The sequence below is a fragment of the Nematolebias whitei genome, chromosome 2 (genome assembly GCF_014905685.2).
Source record: "Nematolebias whitei isolate Nwh7 chromosome 2, NemWhi1, whole genome shotgun sequence".
In the NCBI taxonomy this organism is placed as follows: domain Eukaryota; kingdom Metazoa; phylum Chordata; class Actinopteri; order Cyprinodontiformes; family Rivulidae; genus Nematolebias; species Nematolebias whitei.
Window position 1 is genome coordinate 30,988,451 of NC_056499.1, and position 19,830 is coordinate 31,008,280.

The window sequence follows — 19,830 nt, forward strand, 5'->3', positions numbered from 1 at the left end:
TCAACAACTATCATCATCATTGTCATCTTCAGTATCTTTGTCATCTTCATTATCATGCATCATTTTGTAATTATTTCTATCTTTAACTATTTTCAATGTCTTTCTTCAAATGGGGGAACACCTGGACCTGCCATTCTGTGTTTGTTTGTTTCTCCTTCCTGTCCTCTCAAATCCAGCTGGTCAAAGCAAATGGCTGCTCATCCTGAACCTGGTTCTGTTGGAGGTTTATTCCTGTTTAAAGAGTTTTTCCTTTCCACTGTTGCCTTTGTGCTTGCTCAGGATGAGAGACTGTGATGAAGTGAAGATTCTTCACGATCTACTAGTTTCCTTAGATAGTTTAAGTTTACTAATTCTTCTTCATCTTATTATTATTATTATTAATAATAATTTATTTTTTTTATGTACGTGGATGTATTTGGACAGTGCCCTAACCATGACACAACTTCTGTTGTGACTTGGCACATTATAAATAAGCTGAATTAAACTGAAGCTTTTAGCTAGGAGAAAATAGCGTTACAATGTTAGTATGGACTTCTCTCATTGATGATGCTGTGTAAAATGTAATATTCTGGTTATACTATTTGGAGTCAGCAAAGCAGGCAGCAAGGAAGAAATTGTACAAGTTACACTTCAAAACATAGCTTATAAAATATGAATTTACTATTACATGTCCTGATAGTTTTGCCTCTTTGAAAAAAAAAAAGTTATTTAACATGAATGTCACCAGCTTGTTTTCATTCAAACCATGATCACTGTATTTATTTATTTTTTCCGTGCACTACAGCTAATGCACCCTTGAGTCAGGCAATTAAGATACAATTGCCCCTTTAAAGTTGCTCAGAAACCAAACTAGCTCTCGTCAATGCATTAGAGCTACAACTTGTAGTTTAATCTGCTCTTCGTTGTAAACAGAGCATCAGCCAAACAGAATCTAATCAAGAGTGTATGCTTCTTGACAATATGCAACAGTTTTCTGTGAGTTAAGACAGTTACAGCTCACTTGGAAGGATTTAAATACTCTAATAGGAAAATCTTAAATGGAAAACACTAATCAGATATTTTACCTCTTACATATTCCATGCACTGATACGCTGAATATCCATACTATGGCACAAAAAAAAAAAAAAAACATATTAAAACTGATATTTGAATTTATTATTGTATCATACTTTGGTTTTCTCTAGATTCATAGCATAGATTTTGCGTATATAATACTATATACAGTGTATGTATATATATGTATATATAATTTTTTTTAATGTGCTGGTGGATGTGACCATTATTGGATAGGAGGGTGTTGTATCATTTGAAATTACACCAGTTTCTGACGTCTGGTTTCCATTCACTTATGGGATTATTTTCAAGATCACATGGACACTAATCAAAATGATTTAATTTAGCCACTGACACCATAACAACTGGTGGAGAAAATCTATTAATTTCATGTAAGAAGAGGACGTTAAATGAAACCAAAGATGTTTCAAAGCCATTGAACACAATAGTAGCCATGTTATAGTAACTTATATATCCTCTTAGAAGGTTAACGTTTAACTTTTAGGTCTTACCTTTTTTAGTCTGAGTATTCCCTCTTGCGATTGTGTGTCTGTAATAATCTCAAACACGCCATGGTCATCTCCCTCTATGATGTTGTATATCGATTTGGCGTTCTCACCGATATCTCGATCGTTTGTCTCCACTTTGCCACCCATCTTCCCTACCAGAAGGTCTTCAGGGATCACAAATTCATACAAACCTGGGGAAGAACAAACATGCTGTAGCTCATTGGTTTCTTGAAATGATAATCAAATTAACAACATTATGCAGCACTGACTCCTTGTGATGCATTACTGCATTGAGTAAAATTAGCTTCCAAGGAGCTGTTTAAATGAAATTTACAACCTAACATTTATTTTTCCCAATTATGAGACAAACTCACTTAGAGCTTCAGTCATTTATTCTTCACAATTTAATTAGATTTGGGACTTTACTTACTTTTGGAAAACTTTGGTGGGTTGTCGTTAATGTCTGTTAGCATGACGGTCACAGTCGTCGTTCCAGACAAACCGCCCATATGTCCTCCCATGTCTTTAGCTTGTATGACCACCAGGTACTCCTCTCTCATCTCCCGGTCCATTCCAGGGAGGGCGATTTTTATAGTTGCTGCAGGTGGAAACAGTTCATAGCACATGAATGTGATTAAAAACACGGCTGTTATAACTGGCACATCAAATTAATGAAGCGCATGCGAGTATGCTCAAAGCAAAGACACGGAAAATAGTCGTACAGTGACCTTCATCACCCCCTTACTCCCCAGATTATCATGATCAGGACTTCAACAAACAAGGAAGCCATATTAAGTAGGGATAAAAATTCCCCACAGGTTTAATCTTTGAAAAAAGCACCATCTCAGAGCAAAGGAAGGTGGCTTTGACTGAACCGGTCCCAGCCCTGAGAATCATCTGTTTGTTTTCCAATGAGTTGTTCTGCCGTCTGCAGTCATTTGTATTCTGATTGGGTGTGAATTATGCTGTCTGTCTTGTATAATCTTGAATATTGTATGCAGAACGGACCTTATTGACTCTGCCGCAGAGCTGAATATAAAAAGGGCTCAGCACTGGCATATATGGATAATCCACTCAGGAAACAGAGGCCCGGAAGATCATCAAATGAATATAAAACCTCTCATAAAAGCCAGGCTTTGGCATGACACCCTGCCTCGGTCTTGAGCTCCCTCAGACAATGATAATATGCTTGGCTATGATGAAAAACATGGGAGGGGTTTGCCTGTTGTCTGTGCCAGCAATTTTTTTGTTCCCTTGAAGATACTTTTTTTTTCCTCGCTCTCTGAGATGTAGCACAGCTCAAGGTCATTTTTTTTTCTTTGTTTTGTTGGATACACACAAGATGCTTGATCTAAATAAATGTAGAGAAAGAAAAGAAGATTAGAATACCCAATAACAAAAAACTCTGGATTGAAGCAAGAAGCGTCTAATCTTGATCAGGTCAGCACAACAAAGGATTGGACCCTGTTGGGTCACATTTGGTGCTACTGACTACAAAAGTGTGATATCTTTGCAATAATGTTATCCCATGGTGTCCATGTCATTGCTACATAACAGAATGTGCAATTTATACATTTTAAATTCATCAGTTGTACTCAAGTTATTATTGGCTTTCTTTAGAATCTGGTGTGAAGGAGAATATTGCAGAGGTATTTTATATTCTTCACTTTCATTTTATTTTTTATTTTTTACCTTGGAAATGTTGTAAATTTGTCATTTACATTTTATAACTACCTGTATAGCTATTTTATCCCACGGTATTTTTTTTCTAAATACATACATCAAGTTAAAAACATATATTTTGGGATTATTTTCTGTTACTTTTATAAACACATCAAACACTTAAGTTCTGTGACTGAACTAGTTTTCACTGTTGATTTGTTGTGCTCTGCATCATTAACCAGCCATCCATCCATCCATCCATCCATTATCTTTGCCCCATTATTCCATTTTGGGTCACGGGGGTCGCCGGTGCCCATGTCCAGCAATCACTGTTCGAGGGGCGGGGTACACCCTGGACAGGTCGCAAGTCCATCACAGGGACACATAGAGACAAACGAGACAAACAACCATTCACTCTCTCACTCACACCTAGGGACAATTTAGAGTTACCAATCAGCCTAACATGCATGTTATTGGTCTGTGGGAGGAAACCGGAGCACCTGGAGAAAACCCACGCATGCACGGAGAGAACATGCAAACTCCACCCAGGAGGCTTCTGGACCGGGGTTTGAACCAGGGACCTACTCGCTGAGAGGCAGCAGCTCTACCAGTTGTGCCACCGTGCTGCCTGCATCATTAACCATTCTTTCTTTTTTTTTCTCTTTTGAGCATTATTAAATAGCTTTGTTGTCTCGATCTGTCTGCAGAACTGTGCTCTGGATTTATTTATTTATTTTCTCTCTCTCTGTCTTTGTGATGTTTACAAGATAATGTGTTTGTCTGTATATTTGTTTTAAGACTTTTTCAACCAATGATTTATTGGTGTTTTCAGTAATTGCTGTCTTTAAAAAAAATACTATTACAATACAGTTAGTGAGAAAATTTAAGTTTAAGTGTGATGAAGGTTAATTGCAAAAGGCTGCTGATGATCATAAATAACAGAATCAAAAATGAAATTTTGACATATTAGGGGTAATTTGGGTTTAACCAAAAAGTCATTTTTCAGTTGCCATCTTTTGTAAATTAAATGAAATAATGTGTAAAAATGTAAAAGAGTTTTTGATCAAATGATGCTGCAGAAAATCAATAATTTTCAAATCGGGCTTTGGTTAACTTTCATTCACTTTTGTCCAGTCCTATTACCCGTTTCTTTATAACTTACTTTTTTATTGTCTACTAATTATTTTATCACAGCTCTCTAAACCATTTCACTAAAAAAATGCAGCTTGATAAATTAAGCTGCTCAGTCAAATGGCTAAGCAAAAATTATAATTTCAATGGCACTTAAAACATGTATCTTTATATAGTAGCCAGGCTTTGTCTTTTTATTTTATCGTATTTCCCAAAATTCATTTTCAAATAGCTAGTAGCCAAAACCCTGTCGATGGCCATCTGAAGGATGAAACATTTCTCACATCCTGATGTTCACAATTTAGCACTGTGGCCTTCACTCATTTAGCTCACACAGGTCACATTTGTAGTATTCTAGTTCAGCATCACGCCTGCAGAGTCATGAACATACACTGTGGATAATCATTTCTGAATGACCGATCTGTGTTCTGAGCCACAGCTACACCAGGAGCCTTTAACAGTAAGGAGGTCCAGTGCATCCAGGGTGTCTAAGTATTTGACTTAAGAAAAATAAATAAAAAAAAAAAAAACACCTCACATTCATTATTGGACTGCTAAAAAGCTGTGTACTTATTTTTCTGTTAATCTCACTTTAAAGGAGCCACACTCAACGAAAGAAGAAGATTTTAAACCAGTATTTTACTGGCAAGGACATATTTTCAGGACAGGTATAGAGATATACAGGAAGTAAACACATGGAGACCAGTCATGAAAATCTGCCATGGGCAGTGTGTGAAGCTTGTTTTTATACGCTTATAGTTCAGCCAAGCTCACAGACTTGGAGGCATCCTTGACTCAGCTGCCTCCTCCAACTCATCAGACAGCTTTCTACTAACCCAAACACATGATTCATGGGCAGAATTAACATTCTCAGCCATAGTAGTTAAAAACTTCCATAAACTTTTACCAAACAATCTCTAACTTTACTTAGTCAAAGCAGTTTATTATTTTTATTTAGCCTATTTATTTTCAATTTTGGATGAGTTCATAAAAAAAGTTCATGGACAAACAACAATAACAAAAAACTTAACAAAAATAATATATATCTATATGAAGATGTGAAGGTATGGGGAAGAAAAACTGGCACAAAATGTAACGTTAATATATATATATATATATATATATATATTTTTTTTTTAAGCATTCAAAATATATAAAATAAAGAACATAAAGATAAAAATTATTCAGTTTGGTGAGGGGGCTGTCAGTGTCCTTCCTGTCATCAGATACAGTATATTAATGAAAACAATAACTAAAGTCATTTTAGTCAATAAAACATGTATGTATTTGTAGTCAGAAAAAAAGGAAGTGCTGAACTTTATACTGACATTTCTAGTGAGATTTTTCTCTGACTGATCAATAGCTAAACACAAATTTCCATCCATCCATCCATTCTCTTCCACTTATCCGGGGTTGGGTCGCAGGGGTAGCAGCCTAAGTAGGGAGGCCCAGACTTCCCTCTCTCCAGCCACTTGGGCCAGCTCTTTCAGGGGAATCCCAAGGCGTTCCCAGGCCAGCCAAGAAACATAGTCTCTCCAGCGTGTCCTGGGTCTTCCTCTGGGTCTCCTCCCGGTGGGACGTGCCCGGAACACCTCACCAGGGAGGCGTCCAGGAGGCATCCTAAACAGATGCCCGAGCCACCTCAACTGGCTCCTCTCGATGTGGAGAAGCAGCGGCTGAGATGAGGGTAGGAACGTAGATCGATCGGTAAATTGAGAGCTTTGCTTTTTGACTCAGCTCTCTCTTCACCACAACAGACCGATGCAGCGCCCGCTTCACTGCCTATGCTGCACCTATTTGCTTATCAATCTCATGCTCCATTTTCCCCTAATTCGTGAACAAGACCCGAAAGTACTTAAACTCCTCCACTTGGGGCAGAACCTCCTCCCTGACCTGAAGAGGGCACTCTACCCTTTCTGGCTCAAGACCACGGCCTCGGATTTGAAGGAACTCATCCCGGCCGCGTCACACTCGGCTGCAAACCGCTCCAGCGAAAGCTGTAGATCATGACCTGATGAAGCCAATAGGACCACATCATCTGCAAAAAACAGAGAAGCAATCCTAAGGCCATCAAAGCGGATCCCCTCAACACCTTGGCTGCACCTAGAAATTCTGTCCATAAAAGTTATGAACAGAATCGGTGACAAAGGACAACCTTGGCAAAGTCCAACTCTCACTGGGAACAAGCCCGACTTACTGCTGGCAATGCAATTTATTTGATAAATAAATTTAGTTTTTGTTTTCAGTGTGCTAATAAAAAAGTAGGGAGCCAACACCTGTTCATCTAACTGTCAGCTGTCGTACTGGAGCCTTAAAAATACAAATGTCTTTAAATAAGCTCAAAGTGTAAATACGGCATTTGTATGAGGCAAATAAAGGCACATTTCGATGCAGCGCATAGCCTGAAATTAATTATTTAATCATATGACAATATTCATTAAGAGAAAATCACAGAAAAAAAAAGTTTCCACTTCAGTGATGACTTTAGTAAAGAAAAACTAAATTGTTACATTAATTTTTAGTATTTAAATGATAACCAGAACAAGCAAAATGTTATATTTCAAGTTTACAAAGCATATGGTTCAGACTATAAGTTTTCATTTTTTTATGAAAATGCATGTTAGTGAAGTTTAGACAGTTTGATATGTAAAAGTGAGAGAGAAGACTGATTTAAAACCCTTTTGTTTACTTTTTCTTTTTCAAACTGATGTGGAGCTTTACATTTGTCAATCTCAATACAAGGCCCCAAGATGATACAACTTGTAGAGAAGTGAAATAACTTTGTGATGCTAAATGCTTAAAGAAATATCTGAAGTTACCTCACTATGCCACTAATCCTGATATAGAACCATGCCATGATCTAAAACGTGTCTTGATGTTTCTAAACTATAGAGTCAGTCTCTTGACAATTTTAGAAAGTTAAGACACAAAAGTACTGTTTTTTTTTGTTTTTTTTTTCCCCAAAATGTGTATATGTCTGTCCACTTTGACAAAGTTTGAAATTGCAAATATATTTTTTAGCTTTAAAAGTCACACAAAACAAATGTTTTAATAACTATCTCAGCACACAGTCAAGTTTATTGGTGACAAGATGAGGATGAAGAAAGACAAATGTAGATAAACTGCTGTGGCACAGAGTGGGCATGTGTGGAATTGGCTGCTGCATTATTGTTTTTTTCAAAAGATCCATATTTCAAAACTACAACAAAAATAAAGGTTTTAAAAATTTCCACTTTAGAAGGCATGGCGATGTGTGAAGCACAACCAAAACAGAAATTATTCATTTTAAATCTCCTACAGTGCAGATTGGGCTTTACTGTATGAGGTCTGGCACTTTTTTAGCCTTTATGTTTTTTTGTTTTTTTTACTGGAGCTGGACTAGCTGGACTTTTCTTACTTGCACATCACATTGCTGAACTGCATACTGACATTTCTAGTGAGATTTTTTTTTTTCTCTTCTGATCAATTGCTAAATACACATTTGATACATAAATTTAGTTTTAGTCTTCATTGTGCTAATAAAAAAGTAGGGAGCCCACACCTCTCCATCTAACTGTCAGCTGTCACACTGGAGCCTTAAAAATACAAACTTCTTTAAATAAGCTCAACGTGGCAATACAGCATTTGTATCAGGCATCTTGAACGGACAGTCAAAGTCTTCCTTATTTTCCTCTTTGTTTCATTTCATGTTCATTGGCAGGTATGTACCGTATTTTTCGCCCTATAAGTCTTTTTTTTGTGTGCATAATTTGCACGCCCTGCGACATACACCGAAGCAACGTATTTATGGATTTTTTTTCACCATATTTATAAACCGGTTTTTGGCTGAGGTCTGATTGTTTGACTAAAAAAATTGAACACTACAAAAAATTTTTAGCCACTAGATGGCAGCAGAGTAGTATAGCATGCCGTTGGATCAAGTAATAGGTAACGACGCATCAGCGGTGACGCATAATAGATGCAACGTATACGGCGAAGCAACATATTTATAGAATTTTGCAATTTATTAGACAAATTTGGACCGATGCAATTTATATGGTGAAGTGACTTGTACGGTGGAAAATACAGTATGTACAGTAGTTCCTCGTTACTTCGCGGTTCGACTTGCGTGGTTCGACTTGTGTGGTTCGACTTGTGGGGACTTGATCTACCGTGCTTTGTCATATAAAAAAATATATTTGTTTGTTTGTTTGTTATTATTATTTTTGTAAGTACAGTGCCACACATGATTGTCAACTTTACAGTAATATTGTACTCATGTGGTTGTGATTTTTTAAAAATAAATAAATAAATACATTGGACAGGTTGTCCGTAGTAGTTTTCTTTCAATAAGCCTACACTATATTTTGCCTCTCAACAGGACTTCATTTCCCAGAAGCCACTACTGTACCGTAGTGCCTCTGGTCTGCTGAACAGAAAGCAAATCATGGCTGCTGAACAGACTTTTCAAACGTACGATTTTAATCCTGTCACGTGGACAAGTTTCTTTAGGAAAATTAAACGTTACTAAGATTCACAAGAAATAAATCATGTCAGGACATGTCTCTTTAAGGAACAGAGTGGAAACAGAGTATTGTGCTGCGTAACCCGGGCGCTGATTGGCTGCACAGAACCGAACCCCCAGACTCAGCATTGAACCCGGGAGCTTCTAGCCGGCCTAGGAAGACTTGCGTGTGGTGATGCACCGCCGTAGGTTTGGCGCTGTTTGTGGAGCCCAACAGGACTTTTTTCATCCAGACTTGGGCTCAATCGAACACATCCGGTCTCGCGCCGGCCACCCGAAGCCCCCCCCCCCCCCCCCCCCCAAAAAAAATTTAAAATTAAAAATGCATTTTGGCACCGGTGAACCTGAGAGCTTCTAGCTGGCCCACGAGGACTTCTAAGTGGGGACGCACTGCTGTAGGTCCAGCACTATTTCCAGAGCCCACCGCCCTGAGCCAGAGAGCCGGCCAGAACCAGCAGGTTAGGTCTGCAGAAACAGAACCGAGTCGGACCAGAACCGAGTCAGACCGAAACTGAGCCGCTGCTGTTCTGCAGAACCTGGTAAGTAAAATTTAGTATCTACATACAATATTATATGTACTTTGTTAAAATTGCATAGGTTTAAGTGTTTATAACTTTGTAATAGTGTGGGAAGGGATTTAAAAACTTAAAATATATATAAATACTAAGATAATTATTAACATCCCTACTTTGCAGATTTTAACTTATTGCGGGGGATCTGGAACATAATCTCCTCAATAAACCAGGGATTACTGTATTCCTTGAAGGATCACATAACCTTTGCAGCTTTGCATGCCACATGATTCACACTCAGTTAGCATTTAAAGTATGGGTTTGGGATCACACTCAGCTACTATCACACCAGAGTTTAGCTCAGTATATGTAACATTGACTGATGCAGTTTATGGTCACTTTAATATTTGCTAAAAGTTTGTATTTGTAAATGCACATCTTTGCTAATAGTTTCATTCAATTCTGGCAGATTGACAGACATACACACATGCACAATTACATAATCACTTGCCTTTTATGGTGGTGGATATTTAGTTTGTGTTATACAAGCGGAGTATGTGCATATCATTTTTCTTTCAGTTTTTTTTTTTTTTTTTTTTTAAGTTTTCTGCTCACGATGTAAAATAAACACCTGTACATTACACGGTGAAATATGCAAAGTGAAGAGCGATTTTGATTTGAGTTTGCTGACTCGTAACAACAAGGTGGGCCTTCTTCCCTTCAGTCATGAACACAGATGAATCAGTAAGTAAGAGGAGCAACACGAACAAGGTGCTTTCACTCAAACACACACACAAACACACACTTCAGACTTCCTGCAAGCAGCAACACTCTCATCTCTGTTGATCATCGTTAATTATTCAAATTAATTCCTAATCACTGAAAAGGGAAGATAAACACTCATTTCCATAGATATTTGCCTCAACTTTTTTTTTTTTTTTTTCACCGGCCATTAACCAAGTGATGAATTGGGGCATGATGTTTATTTATTTTTTGAAGACTTTTTTTTTATTTCCAATGTTGCTCTGCAAGTGTCAAATGCATTCTAATGGTTGTTTTCTCCTTACCTTTTATTTTCCATTAACATTCATTAAAACATCTGGCTCACATGAATGAGCCATCTGCGAGTGCTCCTCGATCACACAAAACGTGAATGCTAATCCTTAAAAATGTCCGTTCGGCTCACGTTCTCTTTCCATGCTCCAACTGCGAATGCTTTGGGATTGTGACACCTACAGTAAGCCAGCGCTCCATTTCTATGCATCGGAGCGGGTGCTCATTCTAATTATGCACATCAATTCTGAGCCTCCCTTTCTTGGAAGTTGTTTGTTGTGGGCTGTTTTCCAAATTATGAGCCGTCAATTTCCATCTCATTCCTTATTAATGTAATTCCACCATTATTTAATCACACTGCTTACAGACACGTGTTAAAAAGTTCACTGAAAAAGCAATTAAAGATTCAATCTGGAATCTGTTTTGAGTTAAGTTTATGCACCATGATGCAGCTGAGGTGGAGTTTGAAAAGGGAAGAAGTAATTATGATTGCTTATTTGGTTTTCATAGCTCGGTGATATTGCTGCATACGAGAAGTGGCACATTTGGCATTTAAGATGATCAGTTCCTACAGATTCAACAATAACATTTTGTTATTTCATCGCTGAGTTTTACACTGTCTATTGTTCATGTGTATGTCGCCAGTGATCATTACTTGAATATAATAATAATAATATTAAATAAATTATAAATACATAAATCACAATTTGATATATTCACTAATTAGCAGCATCATTTTGTCCCCAGCAACGTAGCATTTGTCAATAAATGTTTGAAAAATGAATTTTGTCATCATCAGAGATTCCACTTCCTCAGGCCGCTGAGGCGAGTTGGACTTGGAAGCTCAGTCCTCACCTCCTTCTACAGGTGTGCAGTGGAGAGCATCCTGTGCTCCAGCATCAATGTGTGGCATGGAGGCTGCACAGCTGCAGAAAGAAAAGCTCTGCAGAGAGTGGTGAATGCTGCACAGAAGACTGTTGGAGTCAGTCTCCCCACAATCACAGACATCTACACCTCCAGATGTAGGAAAAGGGCCATCTGCATCATGAAGGACCCCACTCACCCAGCACACACACTTTTTGCCCCCCACCCCTCAGGAAGGAGGTTGAGGAGCATTAAGTGCAGAACCACTAGACTGAGGAACAGCTTATACCTTGAAGCTGTTAGACTCATGGATCCATAACCAGGATTATCACCTATTACTGTAATGCCACTTTAATTGGTGATATGTGACTTTTTGCTATTTTTGGGTGTAACTGGGATCCTGAGTACAACATTGTGTTCCACCTCATGTACCACATGTGATGTGAATGTCAATAAACTTGACTTGAACTTGTTAAACACAGACACATAGAAACATTAGTGTTTCCAATTTTCATTGTGAAAACTTTACTGGTGCACAGGACAAACGTATGATTGCAAACACTCTTTAGACAAAACCACAGACGAATGTAGAATATGCTGGAGTCTCTTCGCCAGGTCATTGGATGGTGCTGCACAGACATTTTAGTCTTGAGCAGGAAAGCAGTTGCAGACCCATTCAGCATTTGTAGAATGTGAGAATGTGTTCGCTGACCCAAAACTTGGTGTAAAACATGCATTTTCTGTCAGAAACTCAGATAAATTGAAAAATAATTGAGCAACTCAAGCAGCAATCAGTTTTCTGCCATCATTACTATTGTTCATCTACAAGAGCAATAAATCTATTGACCATAGCAGTCTGTGTGCAAGTGTGATTTTTCAGTGTTACCAAAACCCTCCACTTTGCAATAAAACAATTGCTGTTATTATACACACATGGCTGAAACACTACAGAAATGTTACATTTTATATTTTAACTGAGCATTATGTAAGCATGGCCTTGATCAGCACCATTCTGATTGGCTCATCTTAAGAACAAAAGTTCTTTCAATGTCCAATCATTTGTGTAACATTTTCTTTCTGTGACAAAGCCTAAACAACATTTCAGTAGGAGTCAAGTGTTCATTTATTTATCAAGCATTGGAAGCCACCATGTGTTGTGGCTACATTCAGCAAATTAGTTGGATTCTTATAGCTTTTTTTAATCAAAATATGTTCTTTTCTAATTACCAGGTTGCCACATTGTATTCATATTTTATATATCAATTAAACCCGTGCGCCCCTCTGTTTAGTTCTACAGCTCCAGTAATAGTCATTTTTTGTCCCCGTACAAGGAGTTTATGTTTGGAACTGTGTGTGTTTGAATGAGCAGCTGGAGAGGGAAGCAATAGAGGAAAAGGAGGAAAGGGGGTGGGGGGGTTCGAGCCTGGCAGCCTGAGTTAGCAGCAGCCTCACGCAGCGATAATCTATAAGCGTTTCAAAAAACAGATGGGCTGAGTTACCTGCAGTACTGTTGTTGTTACACAACTTTTCAAGCAATAAACCAACACTGTCAGCACCCCCTTTAGCAGGCATTTGATAATGTCGTCCCTGATGTGCTCGCACAATGCAGCTGAGGTTAAACAATCATGTAGACACAGTGGTGAACAACATATTAACCAACATATCGTACATCAGGTAAATGCTCAACTGTGCCTTTTTTTTTTTTTTTCTTCTTTCCCAGACATCCTGTCAGGAACTGTGCACACGATGAAGATAATGTGCAGCAACAGAGTAAGACTATCTAAGGCGGTCCAGAAGGTGAAGAAGCTGTTGCATCTCCACCTGCTGGAACCTCTGCAACTTGTGGCACCAGCAGACGGCACACACCGTTTGTTTCAGCAGGCGCATGGTCCCTGCTGTCCCTTCAGACCAAAAGTCCCAGTATTCATTTTAAATTTTAAAAGGAAATGAACAATTTCAAATTGTCTGCTCAGTCTTATAGAATTATTTGCATTATAAAGCTACTGAGAACAGACTGACTCTGTACTCATATCACTTCCTGTTCAAAATGAATACAAAGTAAAGTAATTGGGAATATATTTTATATGCTTGACCAGATGTTTAAATATAAGAAACCTTAACTCTAACAACAAAGTCCATACTAAATAATCCAGGTATACAATCCAACATTTTTCAGTCAGGTCATCTGGACAGTTTCTTTTTTTTTTTTGTGCTGAAACGTTTTGCCTTCGGTCCGGAAGGCTTCATCAGTCAAGGAAACACACAACAAAACTGATTCTTCCCCCAACAGCTTACTTCAAAGTGGAACAAACCAGTTCTGCTTGTGATAAGATGGTTGTTTCCAACCAGTTTGACAAGACTGTCAACAAGGAAGAGGGCTGGCAATGGAGGAGGGGGCGTACCAAAAAGACCATCTTATCACAAGCAGAACTGGTTTGTTCCACTTTGGAGTAAGCTGTTGTGGGAAGAATCAGTTTTGTTGTGTGTTTCCTTGACTGATGAAGCCTTCCGGACCGAGGGCGAAACGTTTCGGCACAAAAAAAAAAAGAAACTGTCCAGATGACCTGACTGAAAAATGTTGGCTTAACTCTAACAGCAATAAAATGGGTATGGAACTACATGGAAACATCTGATCAGTACTTGTCCAGTGGTGAACAGGCATGGTTTTGTGTGCATGCACATTTGGATTGAGTCCCCTAATCTAAGATGTGCTTCCTGACTGTCAGCTGGACATATATGTGAGGAGATATAGGCCTACACTTTGACCTGGCGAGAAACAGTTTATTCATCAGACATGAAGCTGCTAATATGAAAGACAAGAGTTAAAACAATTGAAGGGTTTACACTGATGATCCCAGCTGTCTCCCAAAAGTAAGAATTTAAATGATTATTGAAATATATCTACTATTTACGTTATCATTGTCTCACAGGTCACTGGGATTTCTCCAGATTTTTTTATTTATTTGTTGATTATATAAACTCTTCCTAAGGGGTATTGTTTTATACAGTAATTAACCAATAGTGTAGACAAATTACTTTGCTGACTGGTAAAGTACTACCATCTTTACATCTCAGTGATTTAGTTTCTGTAAAATGTTAAACCCAGTCCTCTTACTGGCATGTTGCCAACTATATTTACAAAAAGCACCTCCAGCTGTTTCCTATTGGTCTTACATTCTGTTAAAACTTTTTGTTTCCCCAGCCCCAACTTTTTAAAGATGTGTTGCTACCACCAAATTCAAACTGACCTTTATTTCCTATAAAATGATACAGCTGATCAATGCTATATGTTTACGTGCATGTATATATGCACTAATATGCTATGGGTTCATGAGATTTGTAAATCATTGGATTCTGTTTTTATTTACACAAGTTTGCAAACTAACAGAGCGTGTACAGCTTTTCCTTTCATACAGGAAAATGCCAACTTGGACAACAACAGGAACATTCATTTGGGTCCTCGTGTTGAAATTAAGCCTCAAGTTCATCTGAATCAACAAGCAGACACCTGCACTTACCAGAGTTTGGGTCGACAGAAAAGTATGGTTGTCCCTCCAATATGCTGTAGACTAGTTTTGCACTGTTCCCGTACACTGGATCATCAGCATCTGTGGCTGTTACCCTGGTAACTGGGGTTCCTGTGGTGCAGAAGAACAGAGTTATGAACTTGCAGCTCCATAGGCAATCATGTCTGCATAGCTATAAACTGAAAGGTGGAAGTGCTGAGCCAATCAGGATGAAACTATTCAACCCTACGTGGGGCTGATTGGTTCAAAAATCTGCTCCCATTTGTCCCATTCTGTTCCAAGAAAAAAGCTAAACCTTGTGTGTGGGGTGGGGGTGTGGTGGTATGATCTAAGGATAACACCTAAAGTTGACCAAATGATCTTCGTACTTGCTTCCACATGATCAACATATACCAGGCCTAGTAACTAATTGAAAAATAGCCCTGTAGTATCAGACTTACATAAAAAATTAATTGGTCTTTAATTCTTTAATGCCTTAAAGTAGGCTACATGGAATAGATGGAACTTTAGGCTCCACAGTCCAAAAGCAAACGCTTTATTAAAGATTAAAGGCCTTGCATTTTTTGAAGGAATACATATCATTTCCTGCCTCTCATGACCGTTTTATACTCAGTTCCTGTATTGGTGAAAAGGAACAGAGCTCTAGTCATATTCTTGGCAAAAATTGCAAATTATGTCATGATTGACAGATTCCCCTGATTTGTTAATGATTGGAGTATGTGTTGAGGATGACTCTCAGCTACTACCACAACCATTTTCAATATAAAATCTGTAAACAATTTACCAAGTTGTGCCATATATGTGTTCATAAATTTACTTAGACGTGGCAGTCATATTAAACATGGTTGAGTCCAAAAGGTAATCATTTGTAGATGCATGTCCAATGATCTCTTTCTGTAAGTTTATTTAAAATTAATGAATTGGTTCAGGAAATATTTTGCTTACACTACAGACAAAATAAAACATATGAACAGACACAGGCAAATATATATATATATATATATATATATACAGTATATATTGCCTTTTGCAATGAAAGACAATGCAACATGAAATGTTGTAAGCAAATATCTTGTGTGCATCTGGTGAGGTGTTAAAATATTTAAATACATTTTAAATGTACTCGTCTATGGGAAGTAATGTGTAACACTTAGCCTGAATCTACTAGAGAAAATTTTGAGATTTTCTGCTTGATTCTTTAAACTCTATTAATACATCAATAGACTGATCTAAAATCTAGCTACTGCATGTTAGAAATTGTTCAATCAAAATCAAAGTACTCTGTATGATCACACCTACATAAACAAAACAAAAAAATAAATAAATGGAAACACATTTTTAAGTGCCTATTAAAAAGAAAATCAAATCTTTCCACGAAAGCTGCATATCTCATCCGTTCCCTTTACACCAACAGTCATCAGCGCTAGAAATAAGGTTCATTATCAAAAAACAGCTTCATCATATTTGCAGAAAATTTATGCAAGGACCTTCATCAATATTCCATTTCTACCAAGTGCTCAAGGCAAATCAGAAAAGAGATTAGTGCCAATTCAATCCACCATTCAGAGCTGCATTATCGGGTATCTGGAGGAGGAAAAAAAGCACTTAGAATCTGAATATAAATATATTAATAACACAATTGAACCCATTCAATTTTAATTCAGGGTGACCTAGCTCCTCAGCAGTCAGCGTGAGGCAGGAAAAAAAAAAAGGAAGAAGCTGACATGCCGACAGTGAGGAGCACGCTGACAGGAATGCTGCAGATGGTTGGGTAATTGTTTCTGTGAAAGATGCTCTGACAACAAGGGAGATGTCCCTCATGCAGACGGCACAGGTCCTGCCATAGGCAACTAAATGTGTCCACTGCAGATGAAGTGACTTGTAAAGGCCTGCTCCAAGTGTGAGTTCTGGTTCCAGTGTATTCAATGGGTATAAGTATGATATGTACAAAGTAAAAAAAAAGACATCATTTGATGTGACAGTCTTGGCTAAGGTTTTATTGCGTAGCCTGCAAATATGACATATGTTCTCTGTGCATGCTGAAAAATTCAAAAGTAGTTCAAATTAAATGTTTGAATGTATTAATATCACTTGCTGCCTTTCATGCCAAACTTTTAAACTAAGATCATGAAAAACGAAGTTGTAGCCATTTTGGTGAAACCTTAAAAATAACATTATGTGCAAACCTATAGGGTATAACTCAGAGTATGAGTTATTAATCACTCTCAGCTACCACATCAAATTTTTAGCTCAATATCTGTAGGATATTGAGGGAAAATGGCTGCATTTTGTTTTCTACAAAGTTGATAAGCTGTGGTGGCTCCCTTCTTTAATTGACACCACAGTGAACTTATTCATGCAAAGACTTGGCAAATATTTTTACGCCGGACGCCGTTCCACAGACCACAGACCAGCGAGCTACCACAGCCCTCTGTGTGGAGCAGAGAGCTGCTTAGATGGTGGCATCTAAATGGATAGAAACCCAAAGTGTATTCCATTCATCCAAAGATTAATTTCTGAAAACTTCAGTAAAATTGGCCCAGTGGACATTTTGCTAACAGACAAACAGGTTTAACACACACAAAAGTTATTGTTAAATGTTACACAAAAATCTTGTGCGATGAGTGGCATATGGGTTATATGTTAGACTCTGATCTAATACCACACATTTTAACACCATTAATGAAAAACTAACTGTGTTTTAGTTATTTTTGGATTTTCTAAGCCTTTTTGAATTGAGTTGGCTTCAGTGGTTATTCAGTTGTACAAGTCTATCCAGTGATTATTTCCTGAAAGTTTAATTCCGGTTGACCTGGTGGTTAATGTGACATTTTGTTCAAAGTTTACTCCAAGAAGTTAATGGCAAGATTTTAAACGAGGATTCTCCACCATCTGTTAGCATTTAGATCAGTTTCAGCTACTGTCACAGCCAAGTTAAAGTTATTATATGTAAAACTGACATTGTAGTTGCTGGGGTTTTTTTTTTGTTTCTTTGTTTGTTTGTTTTAAGGTCAGAGGCTGGGGTAGTCATCTTGATCTTGAAGATGAGAGTCTGCATTTGAGTTCAATTCAAAGCAGTCTGCTCCACTGTTAAATAGTGGTAACTTATTATTTATACATATGAATTCTTCTGTTCAGTGTCCTGAGATGAGTTCTGTTGTGACTTGGCAGTATATAAATAAACTGAATTGATTGTCCACATCCAAAAGTTAATTTCTGCAAGTTTCATTAAATGTAGCCCAGTAGCTCATGAGATACTGTGGTAACAGACAGACATACAAACAAAAGCACACACTCACACAACACAGACGTGGGGAAAAAAACAAACAAACAAAAAAAAAAAACATTATCATTGGCATTTTTTAAATTGAACTGAAACAATTCCAGCACTGCTTTTCACAATCGCAAAACAATTAATGTCCCCATGTGAGCGACACAAAGAATGGTTTTAACATCCACGTTACACTTGTTTCCTTTTGCACTTACCTACCGTATATGTTCGGCATCCTGTGCCGTCAGCTACATATGTCAAGCATTGATTAATAGTCACTGCCATGTCTGCGGTGTTGTACCAGCAAAACAGAGCAAAAGCCACCTTTGCACTCTAACTGGAGTAGCAGTTTCACTGTTGCAACCCAATTATTTCACAGTGAGGGAGCCTCAAGTGGTCCTCTGAGACAGAGGTGTTCTAGTAATTCATAGTCTTATGATGACCCATGCTGTTGTGTTGCCAGAGCTTACCGTGTAAATTCCCTACTACTTGTTATATGCCATGCCTTTTGCAGTGTTTAGATCAGAGCAGATCAATGAGCTGTTTCTTTTTCCCCCCTCTCCGTTTTTGCTTGCTCTACCGTAGCACTAGCAAAAACATATTCCAGCATGTCAGCAGCTGAGTTTTTCTTCTTGATGCCCCAGAACTACATCCAAGATCTTTTCCTCTCATTTATGGAAAGTAAACAATGAGCCCTCCGGTTTGCACATTAAAATAACAGCATGTGTTTCCAAATGTCTTGTCATTTTTTTAAAATTCAAACATCTCAAGAGCCCAAATGAGCTTCTCCATGTCTGCTATTTACAGTTCCGCCCTAACACCTGACATAATATGTTGATTTTATTCTCACCCACGAATGTGTTAGTTTAGCAGGTAAAATATTTCATCAATTGGTTGACAGATTGCAAGGAAATGTAATTATAGGAAGCATATTCTGCAGATGTGTGTGCTTTTACCCAAATTGCTGTTTTCCCAGGAAGAAAATTACATTCAGTGTGTCAAAGGTGTTTGCCAATTGTCAAATGAAAAAAATGAAAGACAGCAAAGGAAATTGCACCGCCCCATTTTCAGAGATACTGAGCCTTATCTTCTTTAAAGTTAAATTACTGCTTCTACAGAGAGAGAAGGCAGCCATCTACACATCCCTAATTATGAAAAGTACCTTAGCACTTCTACAGTGTGTCTGAATATTGCAAAATAGTTTTATAAATTCAGTTACACTATGAATCGGAGTGTAGAAGTTGGGGTATGGGAGAAAAAAAAAATCTACATAAAAACAGTAGAATCGCTGAAGCATGAAATAACTCCCTCCTTCTCTCCCTCCCATAGGGGTAAAATACTCCTCCACACCCCTGGTATAAAAAGAAGGATTAGTAAAGCCAGTGTTGTGGTCCTATTTCAAATCGGTGCAGATTAGCCTGTCCTTCCCCTTGATAATGTGCAGAAATTTCAGGGACACTGCAGAGACAGATGCAGCTATCGACCAAGCACCGGACACACAATCTGGGCTGTAGGAGCAATATTGTCTCTGACTTATATTTGAAGCCTCCAGAGCTGTGTGATTACAATAATAGCAACACAACACCTACAATGTACATTTCCAGGACAAAAAAAAAAAAAAAGCTGAATGCTTTACAAAAGCAGTACAGGAAGGAGTTAGTCATGTACAGTTAGTTGCAAAAGTATTCATCCTCCATCACGTTGTTTATTTTACGTAAAACAACAAAAAAAAAAAACTGTTTTC

General features: G+C 37.9%; 1 protein-coding gene across 1 annotated transcript in view; it reads right to left on the bottom strand.

Annotated features, from left to right (window-relative positions):
- Positions 1-19,830, bottom strand: part of cdh8 (cadherin 8) — a gene marked incomplete at its 3' end in the record, with an annotated part of 74,793 nt that overhangs the window by 24,709 nt on the left and 30,254 nt on the right. The window contains 3 exon segments of the mRNA XM_037694185.1: positions 1,566-1,753; positions 1,993-2,160; positions 14,807-14,926. Of these exon segments, the coding sequence (XP_037550113.1) occupies positions 1,566-1,753; positions 1,993-2,160; positions 14,807-14,926 (476 nt within the window).